General features: G+C 42.2%; 2 protein-coding genes across 9 annotated transcripts in view; both read right to left on the bottom strand.

The window, feature by feature from the left end:
* Positions 1-5,439, bottom strand: part of eif4g1b (eukaryotic translation initiation factor 4 gamma, 1b) — a 51,410-nt gene extending 45,971 nt beyond the window's left edge. For all 8 annotated transcript variants that reach the window (XM_030066317.1, XM_030066313.1, XM_030066316.1 and 5 more), the window contains exons 1-3: positions 5,392-5,439; positions 794-847; positions 154-275 (exon numbers count right to left, since the gene is read on the bottom strand). In XM_030066317.1, the coding sequence (XP_029922177.1) occupies positions 154-228 (75 nt within the window). In that variant the 5' untranslated portion in view covers positions 229-275; positions 794-847; positions 5,392-5,439. The remainder of the gene's footprint in view (positions 1-153; positions 276-793; positions 848-5,391) is intronic.
* Positions 5,440-6,457: 1,018 nt separating this feature from the next.
* On the bottom strand, positions 6,458-21,861 carry psmd2 (proteasome 26S subunit ubiquitin receptor, non-ATPase 2). The gene is made up of 21 exons (XM_030066319.1): positions 21,758-21,861; positions 20,647-20,703; positions 20,317-20,481; positions 17,775-17,896; positions 16,686-16,910; positions 16,391-16,549; positions 16,079-16,223; positions 14,859-14,919; positions 14,022-14,168; positions 13,725-13,831; positions 13,139-13,266; positions 12,924-13,011; positions 12,670-12,832; positions 11,960-12,061; positions 11,622-11,767; positions 11,380-11,463; positions 10,311-10,479; positions 9,493-9,587; positions 9,275-9,401; positions 8,513-8,631; positions 6,458-7,298 (listed from the first exon to the last, which is right to left on the bottom strand). The coding sequence occupies exons 2-21, from the start codon at positions 20,662-20,664 to the stop codon at positions 7,116-7,118; spliced, it is 2,553 nt and encodes an 850-aa protein (XP_029922179.1). The 5' UTR covers positions 20,665-20,703; positions 21,758-21,861; the 3' UTR covers positions 6,458-7,115.
* Positions 21,862-22,122: the final 261 nt, after the last annotated feature.

The raw sequence follows: 22,122 nt of genomic DNA on the forward strand, positions 1-22,122 counted from the left end.
GAGTTTATGCTAAGTGTCTTAGAGTTGTACCAAATATTGTTTGCTGACAGCTGCTGCAATGTGAAGCATTAAAATAAAATTTAAAAAAGACAGGAAAGTGTGAACACACCTTTAAGGAATCAATGAGGAGAGTAAGTCATGGGGTCCTTTTACCTGTGAGAGGCCAGGGGAAGGGGCAGGGTGGGGGGCAGAGGGGGGTCCTGTTATAGGCTGTGGTGCTTTATTCATTTCATGGAGTTCTGCATGGGGAGGCGGACGTGGACCTGTGCACAAATCTAAAAACAGAGGAGGACAGGGAGAAGAAAAGACTAGTAAATATGCTCTGGACAGAAATCTATAACTAAAACATTAGCAGGGATGCTCCGATCTGGCCGACAGCCATTGAAAGATCTGCCAATTCCAAAATGGAGCTTAAAAAATAAAAATAAACTGCAACAACGACCATTTCACAAGTTGCTGTCACATTCAATACCGCAGCGGAGAGTACAGAGCAGCAATCTCATGGGCAACAGCGTAATACCGAGTATAACACAAATCAGAGTGTACCATACTATGTTCAATTAATGTTTTTAGAAAATGTCTGAAAGCCTGCTTTAAATCGGTGTTTGTTAAATAAATACTAGTAGAAGACATACAATTGCACAAATTTCTAGTCCACCACATGAGTTTGGATGGTGGCAGTTCCATTAAGGTTCCAACATAATTACTCAAATGAAAACTGGCCTATAAATCGGAGCATCCCTAAAACATGAGCTTGTTATTCGTGTTCATTATAACTCATATATACACGTACATTTATGAACCGTCTTTATGTCCCAAGTGTGGGTACACTGGGGAACTGTTTGTCCTAAAAGAGAGAGAAAAGAAAAAACATGTTAAAAATGTTGTGCAAATATCGTGCATCCCTAAGTGTAATTGTTCTTCTGAGCTTTAAAGGTCTCAACTCAACAACAGTGACACATTTAAGATATATAACCAAAGCCTACATTACCACCAACACACACATACACCCCTTTTCCTGACACACACATACACGCACACACACTCAGAGCAGCAGTGTAAAAAGCCTGAGTCATGATGAATCAGGGAGTTTTCTTTCTTTTTTTCCCAAAGAGGGAGAAATCACACACAGAAATGGTAGTTATCTCCACTGTTACCGTGACTATGTCAACAGACAAACAAAAGACGACAGAGAGACAAAGGAGCTGAGCCACGCAGGGGCTATAATACAGGCAGGTGAAATCCCTGGCTAAGAAAAACACTGAGTGAGATCAATGGTTAAGCTCATCCACAGTATAGCACCGTCTTGGAGCTCAGGGAATGGCGGAACTGTAAGCTAGTCTAAGGAAAGGGTGTGTGTGTGTGTGTGCGCGTGTGTGTGTGTTTGTATGGGGGAAGGTGGGGGGTTAGGGAGGAAGTTCAAAGGCTCATCAACAAGACTGGCTGAGTGAAGTGAGAGACAGAAAGACAAATAGACTGACAGGCAGACTGGGATGGGCTGGCTGGGACATGAAATGCTGAGCAGACAATCTCAGGGCTAAAAAGAGGGTCTCGGACTAACAACACACACTGCCTCAGGCTTTTCTCCAAACATTTACAGCAACCTTCAGTTGTATGAGAAAACACTAAAATCCTCTGCCCAAAAAAGTGAGAGGAGGTCTACTTCTTCATCTTCAACAGCTACAGCACCAGGGCAACACACACACCTTCTACACCACACAGGTTGACAAAATGGTCAGTCAAATTTGTGAAAACAGGGAATGTGAATAGTGTGGGTATTACACAATACGGAGCACTGCCTAACTTTCCACAACAGGGTACCTCATGGTGTGCGTGTTTGAAGAAGTTACATGAGAACCAAGGTGCCCACCCCCCATACATGCACAGAGTCCCCAGTCATTTGAGCTGCTCTGACATGCAGATCCATGGAGATATGACCACTACACTATCATCACTGGTGAAACATGCTCCATCAACTGTTGCATAAGGATCAGCATTCACCCCCATGACCTGCTAAGGAGGGGAGGGGGAGGGCACACGGTCAGCTAAAGACCGAAAGACCAAGGCTATCATGTCACCTCTGGAGGGCTGAGCCACTGTGTGTTCGCCACCGCCTGTACGCCGATGAATTACTGCTATTGTAACCCATGCAACTTTGTTGTTGTATAACACCAGCAAATTTGAAATGGACTTTTCCAGCATCACCTCTGCTGAATCATGAGGAAACAGCAGCCCTTGGTTAAGTCAAAGGAGAAAACAGATGTGTTAATGGCTGTAGAACTTAGTGAGGTTGCTGCAGAGGCCCAGAAAATTGTGCAAATGGCATATTTTACATTATACAGGGTTAGCTTGAAGTATCATTGATCATATTTCCTACACATATTGTCTAATGCTACAAGGAACTGTTCTGTGTCATTTCCAGTCTTCTTGGCTGCTCGTTACCTTCCACAGTTTTATTATTGGTGATGGTACAAGCAACACAGTGACACAGAAAGCTCTGGTGATGGCAGCCTATACTTAACTCAGCTGGATCACTTTTATTGTGGAAAGCTACAGCTTAAATACAGAAAACAAACCTTTTGTAGCTGTGTGCCTATGATATAAAATGGACTAGGGCCCCGAGTCACACTTTTATGGATCTGACCAATACCTGTCCTACAAACTAGCGACCAAGGCTGTGCCCAAATTCACTGACCTATAACAAAAATGAGTCATGGTGATCCATGTTTGCTTTTGTTAGGTTTCAGTGGCAGCATGTTGTTCCTTACAGCAATGCAGGGACAGACTAAACAATCTCATGACTGCACCACCCCAAGCGATAAAGATAAATTAGAACAAACTTGAAACATAAATTACACACTGACAGTTCCAGTTAATCGGCCCTGTTCCAATACTTTTACTCATTTATGCTCAATGAAAAACAGTGGGGATGGTTTCTGAACAATCAGACGTCAGATCTGAATGCCGATAACAATCCCTAGTTTCAGGTATAAGTTGCAAGCTGGGAACAATGCACGTAGGACAGTAAAACACAGTTTAGCCCGAGTGATACTGCATCTCTCCGGCACAACCTGTTCCCCACTCTCCCCATGTTTCTCCAGCTAGCTAACACTCATATGGCCTGCCAAAACCCACACATGCCCAGACTCTATGCTTTCGTGTTTCATAACAGGAAGCTCACTAGTATCCTTATGTTAGACAAATCGTGACAGCCTGGCTGAGACAGATCATAGCTCTGTCCTATGACTGCACTTGAGTTATTAGTTCCCTTCTGGCCAAAGCATCCGAGACCACTGCCTATTTTCCAAGCCTGGTGAAATATGTATGAGACTGAGAACATATAGAGTGGTAATGACAAGGGATATGTGTCTGCCCATGATAGCTGGACTCTGCCCGGTGTCATCTCAAGGGAACAGCATCCATTTTGGGCGCAGATACTCGGCAAGTTCACATGGCTGTAACGTTAGACCTCACATCTGCATCATGCCTCCCTTACCTTCTAGGTTACTGTGATTAGCAACCGGCTAAAACATAAACATGCCATCGACGTCGCTTTCTATTGGATCCCAAACAAGCAAAAGCAACAAAAAGAGAAAACAGCAAAAGTACTTGACACAATGCCAATGCAGAAAAACAGCTGCGACGCTAACAGCACTAGCTAACTAGCCTTAGCACTGTTCAAATACCGGCGTTTCGTCCACTTGAACTGTGGGCGACTTTTGCTGGTTGACACAGGGGCGTGTCTGTCTGTCTAACATTCACATAACAAAGGGCCGGGCGGCTATTTTCATCAGCTATAACAAACACGCGTCTTGTTCCTAATGCCAAGTCTTGCCAGAACAACAACATCTGGTGAAAAGACGTACTGCTGTGTGCTGTGCTGTTAGCAATGTTGCTAACTTCGCTAGGCCCGATCTGGATTTACCACGTGGTTTCTGCTGCTATTGGCGCGATGCACATCCCCAGCTGCCGGCTTCATGCCACACCTCGCCTGATGATGTCCGTGACAACTTCCCAAATTACAAATAAACAAAAAATCATATGGAACACTCCAACTAAACAGTATGCACCGGTGGCATCCGTGGCGAAAGTCGTCAGAGGTCGTGTAAAAAAAATGAGAAAACAATACGACAGCCAAGCTAAGGAGGCTGCTAGCCCTCACGTCACTCTCGCAGCTAACTTGTGCTGAAAGCTGAGGCTAGCTGTGCATAAATCGGGCAGATGCACTAATGTCAGCGGCATCATGACAACTCGGGTTGCTGTACCAAGCCAGAAAAGGGCACTTTCATGTCATCCCAGCATCCTAACATTAGCACGACTCCCAACTCGACAGCAAGTTACACGTGTCAGCTCACCTTCGCACTGATGCAGTGCAGTGGATGCAGTTTGTCGCTGTGTTTGGCATTTCACCAACTCACTCAGCTCAGATCGGGCTTAATCGCAGATACCCCGACAAGCACAGCGACCTGTCAATCTCTAGACACCCAGCGATGATCTCTTAATTAAGGTGTCATAACGTTACCCATCAGGATTCAGGACAGCTGTCTTATCAATCTGTCTCCTACAATGCTGTCGTTTGATTTGTTTGGGTAAATTAAAAACAAAATCAGGACGAGATGTCTGTTAATACGCACAGTATTTCTATTATCCATCTGCTAGTGTGTCGCATTAACAGACGAACTCTCCTGCGTTACACAAACACGTCAGTTGCTGCCACTTTTACTGACTTCATCATGTAATGGTTGTCAGTAAATTGCCATCACATGGGTTCACATAACTCGTCACTATGTCCGTTTACAACATCAAAAGCAGCCACCGGCCCACTGTATATTTTAGCTAGATTGGGCTAGCTTGAGCAAACAAGTTCAACCACTTTCTGCTGGGGGCTGGTAGGAACACACAAACCGGCTTCAACACAACTGATTTACTAGCTGGCTAACCCGGGTAGCTAGCCTACGGTCGGCTGCTAACACCATTAATGGCGTTAGCTGTCGATAATAAACAATGTTGTGAAATGGCAAAACTACCAGCAGACTGCCCGGTATAAAACGCTACACGGGTTGTTGTTTTTGAAACCGTCGCCCGGGTGAGGGCTGTTTCATGTGGTGTAGCCTGCTAGCCGGGGTAGCTAAAGTAAAGAAAGAACACCCACGTCGTCTTAGCACGGAATGCTAGCAGCCAGTTAGCTAGCTAGCTAATCCCCGAAAACAGCAGGAAGATCAGTCAGCAGAAGCCACTGAGGAAAGTCACAACAGCTATGAATATCTTGAGTCCCAAACGTTCACCACATGACTGGAAGTCCATACCGAGATATTACATATCACCGGACTGACACTTGTGTAAAAAACAGAGTATTTTAGTAAAGAATTGAGCTGAAGACCATGGCGTTACCTTTCTCTCCTTGAGTCCGCAGAGCCGGACGGACGGAAAATCTTCCCGGAAGCCGGTAGCAAGGTAATTCCGGCAAAATCCCATCATGTGATGCCGCTGCCAAGTAGTCAATGTTCTGGTGTAGTGGAGTAAATGGTCTGTTGTGTTTTGTCGGTCATGACATCTCCCGTATGCTCTGTTTTATTACACAGCTGAACAGGGTTTTGCCATTTAAACCAGACGGAGATTAAAAGTTTATATCCCTTGATCAGTGATTCCCACAGTGGGGCCGCGGGGGAGGGGAGGGTCTCCATGCAGGGAAATGAGGAGTAATTTCACTCCATTATAGGATGACTAGTTGTCTATAACTTATCCGTTACACGTTTAGGAAAGACTTTTCTAATCTTTCATAACATTATTATGGTTATGACTTGGGTCCCCTTATGTGGTATGAGTAGTTATACAATTAAAAACTAATACTCAACAGAAATCTTACCATAATGCTGTCACTGGGACTGAATAACCTGTGGTCTAATATACTAGAAAAGGGTCTAAATAAACACAAGCCAAAATCACTTTTGTATAGCCATTGTTTTAAGGACAGGCAAAGCCTTAAAATAGCATAGTGTAAACCCACGAGAAGTAGTAGTCAGAAGTAGTCAGAACGGCCAGCTGTTTCTTTGAAACACATGACACATGATGATTAATGTGACCCTGGCTAAATGTTTAAATTGCCTGGAATAACATGCATGCAACTCTGTCAACAAATCAAATGAGCAGTGTAGCAGGTATGTAAAAGTCACCTTCCCCCGCTTTTCATGTGTGCCTGAAAACCCCAATGGAACAATTCATGACTCTTTACTTTAGGATTAGCGTTTGCCAAAAAGAAAGAATTTATGGACAGCACTATCATACAAGAAGTGATTTTCATAAGTGTCCTGCAATAAAAGCAATACAACCCCCACGCCCTCCACCTGCACCCAAAAAACAAACAAACAAAAAAGACTTAGCTGACCCAGTCCCTAAGGTGACATTTTGTGAGGGTAAACTAAAAGGGGACATGAGAGAAAAATGACAAACACAGAGCTATCACAATTCCACAAAGTGGACCTGAATTTTATTAATTTTTGATTAAACCTTTTACAATACTGTAACAAAAACAAACAAAAGAAAAACTAGATGAAGACACACTTTTCCATGCTCTAATTACAAAAGAGGACTGATGGAAAAAGAGGAGAGAAACCAGATGAAGTACTAATATAAACCGAGCAGTTGTTATTCATTTACCAGCGAATGAATCAGCCATAGGAAGGTGGTGAACGGTTCTCTTTTGAACTGGCCCCAGATCAGTCAAATGAACAGAGCCTAAAACAGCTGTTTCAATACACATGGGAGAGGCTGATCAAAATCAGAGCAGAGAGGAAGCCGTCTATGCAGAGTGAATGAGGTCCCAGTTTACCCTCCCTATCTCATACCAGTCCAATTAACCAGACCCCAACCATCCATTTTTAATGACTGATGGAGCTGGGCCACAGATGAGCAAGACACACCAGGAAAGAAGGGTAGACCTGCCTGGCTCTTTTCAGTCGTGGAATAAACAAGTACAATGTAAGGACAGCCAAGAGCCATGGAGGGATACCCCTGCCAACACAAGGAGTGGCCACTGACAGGGAATCAGGATTGGGGGTGGAAGCGGAGATGGAGGGTACAAAAGCGGATGTGGGGGGGAAACAGGCGTGGTCGGTCTAGGTTTCATAATTGGGGTTCTTGCGGAGGATGACGAAGCCCTCCAGAATCGGGGTGACGGGGATGTACTCCTCTGTGGCCAGCTCAGCCCTCTCTCCATGCGCGAGCAGCACCGGCGTGGTGTGGGTCTGGAAACCTGTGATGGCTTTGGGCTTGCCTGCCTGGCCCACAACATCAACAGCCTGCGGACACATCATACCAAAAACCCATGTGTGTCATACAAACAAACTCTGGAACAGAAGGAGTCCTGCATATTTTGCTAATAAAATGCCATTACTTTTCTCTCTCATGTGGGGTACAATGTCCAAAGGCACAATTCTTCTGATGTGTTGTGTTGTGGCTCAAAATTTGTTGAATTTTTTCTTATCATTGATCACACAAACAGACAAACTATACTGGGCCACAGACCCCCACTTGATAAGATTTTGTCCAAGGGTCTCCAATATTGGTAGATTTTTGTTGTTGTTCATTTAGTTCTGGCTTGTATGACTGCTGGTCTACTATGTACTGTGGTAGTGAAACCTAAGATTACAATAGTCAATCTTACATTGTCTGACCAAGGTAATTTTTAGTTAATTAAATTGCAACTTCAAAAATTGTGTTTACCAGAGCTAGACATAGAAAATGATGCATATCAAAGATGCACTGGAAATTTTATATTTATGAATATTTTTTAACTGCAGTGTTTGGTGTCCAGTTTGTCTGCTGCCAGACTAACCTGATAGTATAACCAAAATCAAATTTTTTGCTGATTATGTAATAGTTGTAGCTCGCCAACATAAAACCTGAGACTTTCAACTGCACAATGGTTGTCAAAGTAGCCAACAGAGATCCCTGAGAACTATTCAAGTGGACAAAAATAACAGGAGAGCCAGGAGCCTCAAAAAACTTGATCATGACACAGATCAGTCATCTTTTGGATTTATTCCATTCTATGGTGAAAACATGCTCCAGTATGCAATTGGGGGTTTAAAAAGTGAAGGTTTCAGACTCTCAGGACTTTCATTAGTGTCATTATCACTGAACAGCACTGAAGCATAACTGATCTCATATCTGGTAACTGATCTCAGAGTCCTAATCATTTTTTTAGGCATTTTAAGGCTTTTTTGTGTGTGCAGGTTAACTATATACCATTTGTTTCCTATAATCCTCTTACTGACACACCAAATACAAACTCTTAGCTGGTACAGCACACACACTCCACTCCCTTTTTTTGCAACTGTTCATGGATCCCATTTCATTGCATAATTTTTTTAGGCCTGGAAAACACAATTTTCAAGTTGCATGACTTTCCAGGAACGATGTCATATACTGTAACAAAGCAAGCATTAAGAACTGGTCTATAAAATGTTTAGTGTTTAATTTTCTCTTAAAAAGGTATGAGTAATGGTGTTACCTGTCCAACTCTGACAGATACAGGAAGTGGTCGGAGCTCCTCATCGAAGGTGACCAGCATACGTGGCTGCATGGCTGCTACCAGGCCATAGAGAACGTAGTGAGACTTCCCCAGGATTACTGTAATGTACACAGTGAACAGCAGGGGCCACCATTAACACAGGATAAAACACTGACAATAAAAAGTAACTTCAAACCACAGGTAATAACTCCAACATACAACATTGCATCAAATTTATTGATGAGTAAGACGAATTCTACCCCCCGTTTGTTTTAAAGTACACCATTAAACTGGAGCATCCTCCACACACACAAATAGGTCATCTTATCCTCTGGGCTTAAATGAAGCATTTTCCTTATGAAACTATTTACCATAGCCTTGCTACTAATGACTGAAGATAAGAGTGATATGGTAAAGCTTCAATTATGTTTTTTTTAATGTTTACTTTTACAGTTTATTTGCATATCTATTTATTTTAGTTAATACTTTTTTTAATTTCTTTTTTTGTTGACTTTTCTTATGTGATTTGTTACATCACTGTTACACTAGCAAAACTTGTAATTTTGTCAATTAAAATTTGACACTTCAATTTAGATAATTAGTTCCTGTGTGTATGTTTTCCTTCACGGGTTTGTTTTCTGAAGAGCGTTTATAAAAGGAAAATGCCTGGCAGGAGAGAACCAGCAAAAACAAACAGTGCTAAGAGTGTGAAAGTCTAAGGTTAAGCTGAGGGGTTAAGCTGTGAAGGGAAAATGGACTGACTGTTCTTGACGTCGAGGAAGGAGACGAGGACGGTGAGCAGTCCGGCCACTGCGACCTGACTCATCAGCTGCCTGTCGCTGTGGTACGGGCACAGCGTCAACGTGCCTTTGCCCAGGTGAGTCAGACCCTGAGGAGGCACAGAGGGGAGAATGTGAATAAGCGCTCACCGAGTAGTGTGTTTGTGGCTGGTACAGGGTGCTTTTTGTGTTGCTGCCTACCTGTGCCAGTCGGACCATGAAAAGGTTGTTAGGGTCTTTGGCGTGATACTGTGCCAGCTGCCGCAACATTGCAGCCAGACGGGCGTTGTTTGTGCCTGAGGAGAGGGATATGGGACAGCCTGTTAGATCTGCTATGGAAACCAACACAGGTGCTCACAAAGAGGCAGCATTGTGTAAATGTGTGACTTAACAGTTTACACATTCGAGCATGGCAGTATAATCTACTGGAAAAAACATGAATGGGAGTTTATCCCCACACACAAATGAAATTATTATCTCATCGGAGGACTAAGGAATTTGCCCCTCAAAAATTACTGTTTTAAATTTGATTAACAAACTATACTGATTTTCTCCCTCAGCAGGCTCAGCCTCTATTTAACATCTCTGTATAAAACATACACACATACTGTGAAGTTGTACCATTAGCAAAGCTTTGAGTTAACCTGTCACAAGTATCAGAACACCTAGTGTTCATTAACGGTCTGTCTATTGGTAATACCAGCTTATTTAAAGTCAAAATACCCCAATTTTTTTCTTTTATACTTTGCATAATGCTATTTAGTATTGTCAGTTTAAAAATTCAACTAATTATAAACATATCCCTGGTAAAATCACTGCATTACACAAAATATTCCAGAAAACTAGCTGATCATATATTTATATTTCAACACAAGCTGCTCCACAATTAGGTCCATAGGTTTAAACATTTTGATGCAGTACACAACACAAAATTTAAGTACTAAAACACTTCCTCATGGCAGCCACAACACATGCTTTACAACAGGTATCCATTATTCCCTGTGGTGTGTGGGACTTACCGCTGCCCACCATGCCCATGGCGAAGATGGAGTTGTGGGAGACCTCGGGGTCAGCATCGTGAGAGAACTTGCTGAGGGTGTCCAGGATGTTGAGACGAGGGTTCGACACCGAGATGAGAGCCAGGGCCAGTGGCACCGCACGCCTCAGGGTGGGCTCGCCGTAACGCAGCTGATGGAGAGAATTCAGCACAAAGAGTCAGAGAGAGTTACAAAAAGACAAATGGATCACAAGAAACAAAGGAAGGAACATGTGAGAAAAGAAAGTGGGAATGCGGCTTCCACCTTTCAAAATGCCCTCTTTTAACCTGATAAAAGTCGACCATGCATAGCTGACAAATCAAAAACAAACTGTTAACTTCTGTACTGTTGAATAATGAAACAGGGTGTTAACTGAAGTTTGTCATTACAGGTATAAACCAATCAGCAAGGAACATTATTTTTAGGTAAGTAATATCTCATATTACTCATAATATTCATTGATGTTAATTCATTTCAAGGGGAAAAAAAAATCTGTCTCGCAGCCTAGCTGAGGTGCACGTATCAACAAGGGTGTTCTTTCTGATGCATTCAAAAGAATAATATCTCAATAATTGTTCTCTGAGAGCAGATGAATGTCTTAAAATATGGCTTAGCTTTACACACTATCACATTATTAACATCCCCTGTAAGAGCCATTGAGTTGCAGGGAAGATACTTTTAGCATAATGGCTCTAACAGAGGCACAGGCACAGAGAGAGGGGTGGGAAGAGTTAGAGATAGAGACACAAGAGGGAAGAACTAAGAAAAATCTAAGGAGCAAGATGAAAGGAAGAGGTGATGTAATGTGGATCAAAAGAATGAAAAAAAAAAACATGGTGAGGTATGAGAGCAATAAAGTATCATTCAGACCTTGTTCAGAAAAACAGAACAAAGTAGGAGTCTCTGAGCAGGATCAGAGGGAAGAAATGAAAATATGTAGAACAAAAGATAAAGAAAAGAAGGGTGATGAGGGCCAAGAACAAGAAAGCGATATTTAGTCAATGAAAACAGAAAAATAAAGCAAGAATAAAAATTGGGTTATGGTACTGACCAGATGTCCGAATGTCCGTAGTGCCATTTCAGAACCAATCTCCTCCCCCATGGCAATGAGGGCAATACCAAGAACAGCTACACCCTGGGAGGGCAACAACATCAGTTAAGCATGTGTTTTCTATTTTCTCTCCATAAAAAAAATCAAGTCTCCATAACACACAGGCTAAAACAATTTGTTAATTAACAATAATATTGTCAACTGACATATGAGGAGAGTTGTGGTAAGATGGTGGTGTGTACCTGGTGGGAGCCCATGTCAGCTGGGGTCTCCTTCTTCTCCTTGTCCTTCTTATCTTTCTTGTCCTTGTCCTCCTCCTTCTCCTTGGCCTCGTAGTGCTCGCTGCAGATGTGGAGAAGCTGCTGCACCTTCAGCACATTACCAGAGCCTGGGATAGGGGGAGACGCAAGTGAATGTGATGATAAATTGCACTCTTAGTGAATGAAAAACACACTGGCAGATGGGAGACATGTATGGTTCGCTTGCAGTGGGATGAAAGCATGCATAGATTGATAGAGAAATGCGTGTAAACAAAATCTTAACTTACAGTATGGCTGAAAAACAGTACAGTGAGACTGACCTGCATAGGCACAAATATCCACTAGTGTGTTGGCAAAGCTGCGGAAGGGTTCTGGTACAACCTGTAGAGCTGCCAGGGTCGTCTCAATGGCTTCTCCTTTACCTGAGGGCAGAGAAGAGAGCAAATCTTATTAGTAACAGTAGTGATAACAACAGAAAAAGGAAGAAAACATATGGTTGCTCTCTGCACTGTTGAACTGCCAAATTATAGAATTACCCTGAAAAACAGATCCTGATTTACACAAAAGTAGCAGGATGAAGTTGCCACTTATCACTCACTAGCTGATTTTACTGCTTTTAAAGCTTCTGTAGGTAACTTTGTCTTTATCATTTTGACAAAACACCATTATACACAGATCCAACTCCAGTCTTCCAGGCACATGGGAGCAACTTGAACAAGTTACTGAATCTCAGGTGGGTGCTGTTTGAGCTGTTCTGAGATCAAATTTTTGACAACAATCCACCCACTCTAAAAAGTTACCTACACAAGCTTTAAGTATACTTTTTTTACTACATACTCAAACTGCATTAATCCTGCTTTGTCCTTGGTAAAAGTTCCTATGCCGTTACATGGAAATTATTTTTTCCCCTCTTCTAAAATGTGGGACAACGAAGGAAAAATGCTTTTGCCACTCCACTGCTACATCATGTATTCACACAACTCTGAAAACTCTAGCTAATAGTTTTGGTGTCCTAGCCAGCCATGCTTACCCAGGTGGTTGAGTCCTAGGCCTAGTGGCAGCCAGCGGGCATATGTGTCCTTCAGCTCCTGTTCGCTCTTCTCCATGATCGTCTGGACGATGGTGGAGGTCACGTCACCATTACAAGACCCTACGGCGATCATACCACACGCCAGCGCCGTCACTCCAGCCACCTGGAGGTTACAAACACATTGGAGGGTTTCTAAATTGATCATGTAATGAGAGAAGGGACCTTGACATTCACAATGATGGGCACATCCTTACCTCCATACTGGATTTGGAGTCTCCCATGACAGGGAGAAGCAGAGACAAAACATCTTCTCTGTTAGAGCCAGCATAGGCCAGGCCAAGTCTGAAAACAAGGAGACAAAGACACCCAGTCATGAACTACCGTCATCAACCAGAACACTGGACACTCATGGTCTAATTTTGTGGTATTCTGTCACTTTGATATTATAACTTTGAGGGATTATCCTCACCCAAAGATGGCCCCTATCCTCATGACGTTGCTGTTGTGGAGGACGTAGTCAGAGAGCAGGGCAAGGGCTGGGTCACACTCGTTCCTCACCCCTGAGTTTACGATGCCACAGGCCAGGAGGGCACCAGACTGCACACAGAAAGAAAATGCAGTAGGTTTAACAAAGTTAATTTGAGGTCTCTCAGAGGAAAAAACAGGTGTTAACTGCTACATTTTTCACAGATTTTGCCCAAGGTACAAAGCTTAAGAGTAGATCATGTTCAAAAGAGAGGGGAGTCACAAAAGTGCTATTCATAACTCAGTGAGGCAACAGGGAGCTAATACAATTCAAATGATTAATGATGACATTTATGAACTGTATTGACTGGAAACTAATAGCAGCAGCTATACACTGAGGTAGTTATTGTAGTTACTGTGTTTTATATCTTATTAGAAAATGACAGGATATAAAACACAGTGGTACAGACCAATTATATGCACCACAAACCACACAAGACAAAAGACAGTATTTGCTACCACACTACATTTAAGAGTCGTTAGAAATCAATTAGAGTCTGGTTTCCCATATTTTAAAGCCTGATGTTTACCTTGATGTAGTCCTCAGAGGAATAAAGGTATTTGTCAATCTGGGTTAGACCACCGTCCACATCCCACAGAAGGATCATACCCAGAGAGGCCGCAGCACTCAACATGCCTGAGGACATTTATGTCGTCTTTAGTCACTGAACAGCAGAGCCATATGCAGTGGAAAACAGTCACACTAAAAGAAAATCAAGACTACATGGATGTGAACCTAGCAGCCAAAACAACAATAATGTAAAGAGAGTCCCAGTATTACAGTTAATAACAGCTCCACAGTTTATGTTTTGTGTTTGTTCTCTCACCGTGGTCCTTGTTCTTGTAAAGCCACTTGTTGCCATCATCTGTGAGCAGCTTGTCCTGTCCGAAGGCTGCGTTGACAAAGCCGTTGACGAAGGAGGAGGCCAAGTTCATACGGGCCGAGTCAACCTGTGAGCCGCTGCCTCCGAACCCTGTCCCACACAGCACAAGTCCTTTTATTCATTTTGCTACAAAAAGAATGTTTTTCAAGCTCTCAGATTGTTGTGCTTCGCATTTCTTTACTACTTGTTTACATGCTGAGTGTCAGCAAAATGCCAAAATTGCACATTGTAATTTTTTTGTTTCCTACGCACAGTAACCACTAAATCCTAAAATCTAACAGACACTGTCCTACGTTTGTATTTTAGGCATTTAGCCAATGTCCTTCTCCACAGAAACGTACACATGGAACAATAAAATAAGCTTTGATTTTATTACCAACATTAGAGGCAATCAATAGTGAGGAGTAAAGAGGTCAGAGCCCAGGTGCCCAGACAAAATTCATGTTCCCATATAAAAATAACACAAGAGTAAAGTGCCAGGAAAAGAAAAGTAAGACTTAAAGATGTCGAGTAGAGCAAACAGACTGAGCAGAGATGACAAGATGTGATTCAGCGAGCAGGTGATGTGAAGGATAGGAGTAACTTGGCTGTTCTGACTTGAGTGGGACAGATTTTTAACAGCTTAACAGATTTTTCTAACCAGAACTGAACTGACCTGCATTTAGGGAAAAAAATACATGCCCACACAAAATGCATGCACACAAAAATAAAAAAAAAAAAAGCACAAATACAGTGGATCCATCCTGCCCATGTATACCCAACATCCAACCATCCACTCACGGTTGTTTTCCAGGTGTGTTTTGTAGATGTCATCAGGGACTTTGGGTTCCATGATGTCCAACTGTGGAGGACAGGATGAGTGTGTTAATAATACTAAAGATGAAATGGGTTGAGTCACAGTGCGAAACAGAAAGCCCTTTGACAGATTAGCTGAGCTGGACTCGTTATCTTTCATCTCCCACTCTGAATCAAACACCATTATTCTTTCAGTGTCACGACTGTCGCCCCTCCATTTTGTAATAAAAACCCCCCTCATTTCCTTCCCACTGTCTCCCGCACTGAGTTGTTTTCTACCGGAAACCTTTCTCTCATTTCCCGCAATCATCCGCCTCTCACTCTCTCCATCACTTGCCCGGTTTCCATCCTCCTATTCACTCCACCACGTCGCTTCCGTCCTCATATTACTTATCCAGAATGACCCCCTGAAACACTTCCATACGCCTTGTCTATTTTACCCAATTCATCTACTACTCAGCTGCTTCTTCCCCCTCCCTCTGTCTCCCAGCCCCTTAATTTTCTTCTCAGGGAGTTGCTTTTGGCCTGAGATGAGGTACATTTCGTTCACGGCCTCTCTTTACCTTTTACCTGTACATTCACTCTCTCTTCTTCCACCTATCCATTTAAGTACCAATATTTAAACCAGACACAGATGGGTCCAGGTTACAACACATCTGTGCTCACCGAAATTATGATTTTCTTGATGGCATGAGTGCATTCATATGCCATACTTGATTTGAATGGATGATTTAAGTATTGTTTTGAAAATAAGCAAACAAATAAACACATAAGTAACAACTGAAGAATTACAATAAATAAGAAACTTTCCCCTTAATTTACTCTGGTTAAATAATGCAACATTGGCTTGACATTTGACATTTGGGCAACTTGCAGTCAAATCAAATGTTTATTTCACAGTAATGATTGTCTGTGTGCTCCAAAGTCCTGTGTTGCAGAGTTCTAGACAACGGACTTATGATTTTCCACCTCAGGGCCAGAACCATGACTCGAGATCATGGATGTTTGTATCACGGTTTCGATCTCCATTGCAGCACTGTTATGCCCCTAATCATTTTCCAGATTTAAGTTTCAAATCCCATCACCTCCCATACACAAAACCACAAACCCTGAAAACTGTTTTATAACTGGCCAACAACTGTGATCTTCTTGAGGTCTTCCTCTTCCCTACATCTCTCTGTCCATCCCTCTCTTGGTGTCCTTACCTCTCTGGCCAAGGCCAGGAAGTTGCTGTTGAGCTGCACATTGGACATGATCTCTGTCAGGTCCTCATAGTCCTCTACATCTTCGTTGAGCTCTAGGAACATGCCATGGCGACCCAACATGAAGGCCATCTCTTTCTGGATTACACTGCAAGGCACAAAGGAAATCAGGAATTTGCTTTTCATCTACGCTGTCCAAACCAACACAATGGGAAATAAGTCCCTTTTTACCCTGAAATATTGCCTTCCCGCTTCCCTTGACCTTGATAAAAGTATCATTTCATGAAACATGGTACATCTTGTTACAATTCTTACATGTCTTTGCAAGATGTGAAGATATTCTCCACCAGCTCCACATCATTGAGCATCAGAGCAAGCCGCAGGGCCTCTGGGTAACGGTTGAACTTTCTGAAGATGTTTAGCGCACATTTCAGCAGTGCTGAGTTTTCTGGCTCAGGAACATAACTCACACAGCTAGAAGAGACAAAAGCAGAGAGATATAAGGGAAAAGCCACGCTAGGGAATACTGTGTGTAAACCAAGAAATAGAAAAATTTCAGTGCTAAATTAGTCATTATTAATAGGCCCTGGAGCACATTTTTTGAGCATACCTGGTGAGGTAGAGGCAGACCTTGGCATAGGCATTTTCATCGATGTAGTCCTCCAGCATGTCCAGCCTCTCGATCTCCATCAGCAGGTCGCACGCCTCGTGCTCGGCATTGTGTGCCATGTTGTAGGGCACAATCTCCTTCACCAGCTTCAGCAGAGTCTCCTGCTGGGTCTTGTCATTTTCTTCCACCTCCTGCCACTCCTTGGCCACCTCACCTGCTAGATGCCTGGGGGACAGACAGAAGGGAGTGTGTGACTATGAAATGACACAAACAGCAAATAGCAGGTCAAGCATGAAATTAGACCTTTCCAATTCTGACTGAAGGAAGACTCTCTTTAACTGTAAATGTCAGGTTGTCCTGTGCAGTCTAGGGTTGGTTCTGTGATTACAAGCTGTATTTTTGTTGTTGTTTTTGGCATACCCACATTTCCTCTCTCGACAACAGTTAGTCCACTCCTACTTAGTGATTTCCTTCCTTTGAAAGAGTGACTTCAAAACACAACATGTCCTGTGGCTGCATTGCATTCTGGTCTACTGAGGCTACTGTCAGTTTATGATATATTTATCCCTGGATGACTGTTGAACATCAGTACAAAATGGTGAGTTCATAATATACCTTTAATTTCATTATTCAACCTGTTGTATAATGACCAATAAAGTTCCATGTATCCTTGTATCCCTGTATTCTGAGATACTCACATCAAACCCTAACATTTTAACATTTACTGTATGTTTTAGTTTTAACATTTTCTGGTACCACACTCTGTTACAGCTGCACTTGAAATGTCTGATGTGGCATCACAGCACCTACTTTTGGTTAATCATCGCCAGGGATAAGAAAAATACACCACCAACAACAAAATGGGACGGGCAATTCAAGGTACACTGCAAACAACTGATTTTAACAAGTGATTCGTTCTTTTTTTGCAAATGTATTGATTTTCCTCTGTGTGCAGCAACAACTACAAAACAAACACCACCAGAAAAACTCCTACATTTTCATTTGTTCATTTTATGGCTTCTCTAATGGCTGTAACACCCATCTATCTACTGGTTGTTGCCAATGCTGAGGTGCGTCACCGTGTCCTACCTGACATATTCATGTCCCCAGGAGGCCAGCTCCTCCTGGGAGCCCAGGAGACGGTACTTCAGACACTCTCTCTCACCGCTCATGGTCATGGCCAACACTGACACCACGTCAGCACAAAATCGCTGCAAAATACAAGCAGCACCATCAGTATGCCAAACAAACACACAACACATGCAAACTTACCTGGGGAGTGCATCATCAATAGTGCTAATGAAAACTAAACATAACTGAACTGCAAAGAGTACATAAGCAGCCCATAACAGTTTATCGTTGAAAATAAAATGCTATGTCCCAAAAAGTCAGTGTTGCTGTCTCTGTGGGGAACCCCTTTAATAAGAATATGGAGTGTGATGTACAGTATGTCCAATAGAGAGAGGGGTTTTATGTAACCTATGACCTGCTCACATTACAAGCAATAAGATAATAGATACATGTCCAGGAAAGTGCTCTTTCAACTCATAAATTAAGTCACTGGCACAGCATTTGAGTTAATATTACCATCCCTCCAAAAATACACCCACTCACACTGATAAACCTGAATAGAGATGAAAACCAATAGAAAACTCTGAAGGAGTAACTTCAGAGTGAGATGTGAGTTATACTTTACATGTGCAAGAGAAGCATGATGACTTTCTGTGATGTGTAATGTAATGTCAATGGAGACATTATTGTCCTTCTCTAATAGTTTTGTGTGGCTGTTACCATCTGGTGCAATACATGTTTGTATAATTACACATTTATTGTTAAGATTGTCGTTACTGACCAGGTTAAGGGCTTCCTATGGTGTTTACAGGATGCCCATAAGCAGATTTTAAGGTGATGGTGACTGGGTATATTTTGATCCAACTGTACACAAGTATACATGAATACAGTTTATTATTGTTATTATTGATCCAATTATTACCTATCCATCCTAACTAGGATTAGCGGCTTGGAAAATTAGTGAATGAATAAATGCATTTGAATACTTAGCTTCTCATTGGTTTAAATGTTGGTTTAGAGGCTTCACACTCTACAAAGAATAAATTCTCAAGGATGAGGAGAGTTCAGGTCAGAGGGGTGTCGTTTTATTTTCTATAGTCTGCAGTGTTTCCCATACATAGACCAATGTGTGGTGCAGCGCCACACAATCAACACCAAGCGCCATAAATTGATTCCGCTTTTTTCCCCAACACGATTCTGAAATATAAATATTGTTCTGCTCATTCATCTCTGCATAGCGCTCTTTCGCCCTGTCATTCTCGTTCACACACACACACACACACACACACACACACACACACACACACACACACACACGGGTGCGCATACATGCCAGTGGTGCATGGGTACACTTATAAACGACCCGCACTCGCCCAACGTTTTCAATCAACCCAACCACAACTCGGACCACAAGTATTAATTAAAATAATGTACCCGACCCGCTTCCCGACCCACTTATTTCTTATTTTAAAAGGTATAGGCCATGCTCTTGATTAGCTTAATCATAGCCTTATTGGCTTACGTGAAACTGACATCCCCATCTCCCAAGCATAAAATCAGAATATTTTAAGAAACGTCTTTATTATCAGACACTCTTAACATTCTGCAAATTGAAACCAGGTTGTTCACCAGGTCAACAAATATAAACAACAAACAAATAGACTATACTATTTATTTTATTTTACCAGAAAAAAAAAAGTTAAATACAAGAACAGGTTGATATTGGTTGAGGTAGGTCTTGAGTTCAGTATTTGAAATAAAAACCTCCAGCTTTAGTTGTTTTTTGCAATTCATTCCTTGAATGTCACAGAATCTAAAGATTGCAACTAAAATAGGCAAAAAAACTAAACTTTAACTTCAATTTTGGTGAGTAATTCTCAACATGAAACTTAAAAGACAGCTCTTCCTCCAACATGAAGTCCAGGTATTTGTATGAGCAAACTAATTCTACTGGCCTGCCCTGTAATGTATGGAGTTGGGGCAATGAATGAAACCAGGCAGGGTTCTGGTAAAAATGTTTTTAGCTGTCTTCTCTTAAAGAAGTTACTTTAAAGAATTAAGATTGAGCTGAATAATTTCAAATGCTTCTTGTAGCTTTAAAATTGTCTCAGCAGTTGACTCTGAAGAACAATAGATAAGCAAACAGGTGTATATTTAACCTATAGCAGCTTCAGTGTGTTTGAATGCCGCCCGCTGCACACACACCGATGACCGACTCCACGACACTCAATTCCCCCACCGGCGCCAGGGGGGCACCACAAATTGCTACCTGGTCTGTGGGAAACACTTATCTGTGGGAGTGTAAAGCCCTTTGAAACTGTAACTGTGATTAACACAAAGAATATAAGATTTAATATAAGATAACCCCATGTGTTCGATCTGCAGCGTCGATTAAAAAGAATCTTTATCACCTTAAAGAGCTATGCTGGTTGGAAACTAACACCGAGACAGAACTACCACACACTCACCACTATTCTCTCCTGTGTGTTAAAAGCAATCCAGCCACAAAGTGCGCCAATATAGCAATTCCCCAAGTCTTTGTTGGGATAATGAAGCCTACCTTGTTCTCTCCAGCGCCCATGCCCTCGTAGATCTCTTTGAGCTTGCCATAGTGTGGGCGCAGGAATTTGAGGGGCTTGGGTACTGAGGTCATGGAGGTGGTGGAGGAACGGATCTGTCTGCGCAGTTCCTCCAACGCAGGGCGGTACAGAGCTGTGTTCTTCTCCTGTGGGAAAAGGTTGTTTAACTTAAGCTGGCTCACACACATGGATGCCAGTCCTGTGTTACCAACAATATAATATGATTGCTATTAAAATAATGTAAGAAAAGGGTCAAGTTTTAGTAAGACAAGCCAAGTTTTTGTAATCACTCCTGTTTTTCTAATACTCACACTCAATCGCTCCACCATCAATTCCAAGTCCTCTTGTAACTGCTTGTCTTCCTCAGACTGAAATGTAGCGGGGACACAATATCATCATCAGTCATTTCTCAAAATAATGAAATACACAAGCAAAGACTCCCTAATTTCTACAGTCTGAGCTTCAGTCTAATGTTTTACAGTGTTTTACAAAGTGTCCAGTTGGATGAATTAAGATGACACCATAATTTAGCCACCTGAGCAGATGCATGGTGTCAAAAAACACTTTTCTTAAGAACATTTACAAAATCAAATAAATGTATTATAGCATCCACCAAGAAACATTTTATTTCTTTTTATTTATTTATTTATTTATTTATTTATTTATAAGTCAGTATTTCCTCCCATTTGATGCCTTTCTACAGAAAAACATGTCTGCCAATTACAATTCTTGTCATGTTAACATATTACTCAAGGAAATTATTCTTACTGGATTACAATTATGACAAATTTACTATTGGGACCAAGCAATTGAGAAAATATTTTTGGACATGCGCTATTATGTATGTGCCTAAACTAGCAGATTTTTGAAAGGATGTCGGACGTGATGTTCAATCTAAACCACAGCTTAAGGCACACACCGGGGCTAGTTAAAGAGAAACCAAAACACCTACACCTAGCGCTACTCATAAACAGCTTTATCGTGTGCTATAATGCAGATTCGGTTATGAGCATGTGGTGTGGGAACTTCAGTGAACTTAATGTTACCAGGCTGCTGTGTCATACTTATGCCTATACATTGTACGGCTAGCTGCAACGCTAACGTTAGATGACAGCACAGGCAGCGGCGGTGCTAGCTAGCTTGCGGGCTAGCAGTAGCAAGCTAACTCAAGTAGCGTTAGGTAGGATAGAGTTTGAAGACTTTAAAATACAACAAAGCGCTATTAAGTCAGACTGAGGAAACTCCATTAAGACCCAGTTGGTAAAATAATGTAATAGTAAACCAAAGTCCAGCAGCTGTCTGTCTTGAATGACAATGCTTTCGGCCTGCTCGACCATGTTGTCAAAGCAGCAGTGACTCAGGCAAAAAAACACCGCTGGGCGCTACAGCACATAACAGTAAGAGCAATAACTGAGGTTTTACCAGCTCTTGCTCCTCTTTCTTCTCTTTATCCTTCCCCGAGGGCTGTTGGCCCTTCTCCTTGTCCTTCTCCTCTGTCTTTTCGGGCTGTTTTTTCTCCTTATTCTTTGCCTCCTCCATAGTTGCTGCTCTAGGAACTGTCGGCTAGCAAAATGAACCGAGGAGGACTGGAAGCGAACCGGATCTTCTTCGTTATTAGGATATGTAGTTTTGTTTCGTCGTTGCCGCCCCTACTGTTGGGAAAAAGAACTTGCCTCAGGTTGGAGTGTTAATAGTGCGTTGTGTTGCAATACCGAAAGATATCGATAGGTGGCACTGTTTGCCTATGAGGTGTGAGAGTGCTGCATTCAGGAGCTGTGGGAGAAAAT

Source organism: Myripristis murdjan, chromosome 13 (genome assembly GCF_902150065.1).
Source record: "Myripristis murdjan chromosome 13, fMyrMur1.1, whole genome shotgun sequence".
Taxonomy (NCBI): Eukaryota; Metazoa; Chordata; class Actinopteri; order Holocentriformes; family Holocentridae; genus Myripristis; species Myripristis murdjan.

What these genes read in the sequence shown, in the direction of transcription:
- psmd2 (XM_030066319.1), bottom strand. An exon ending in AGGATAGGGGCCATCTTTGG is followed by an intron (nt 13,012 to 13,138) that starts GTGAGGATAATC and finishes CCTTGTTTTCAG; the next exon opens with ACTTGGCCTGGCCTATGCTG. An exon ending in CTTCCTCGACGTCAAGAACA is followed by an intron (nt 8,632 to 9,274) that starts GTCAGTCCATTT and finishes TGTACATTACAG; the next exon opens with TAATCCTGGGGAAGTCTCAC.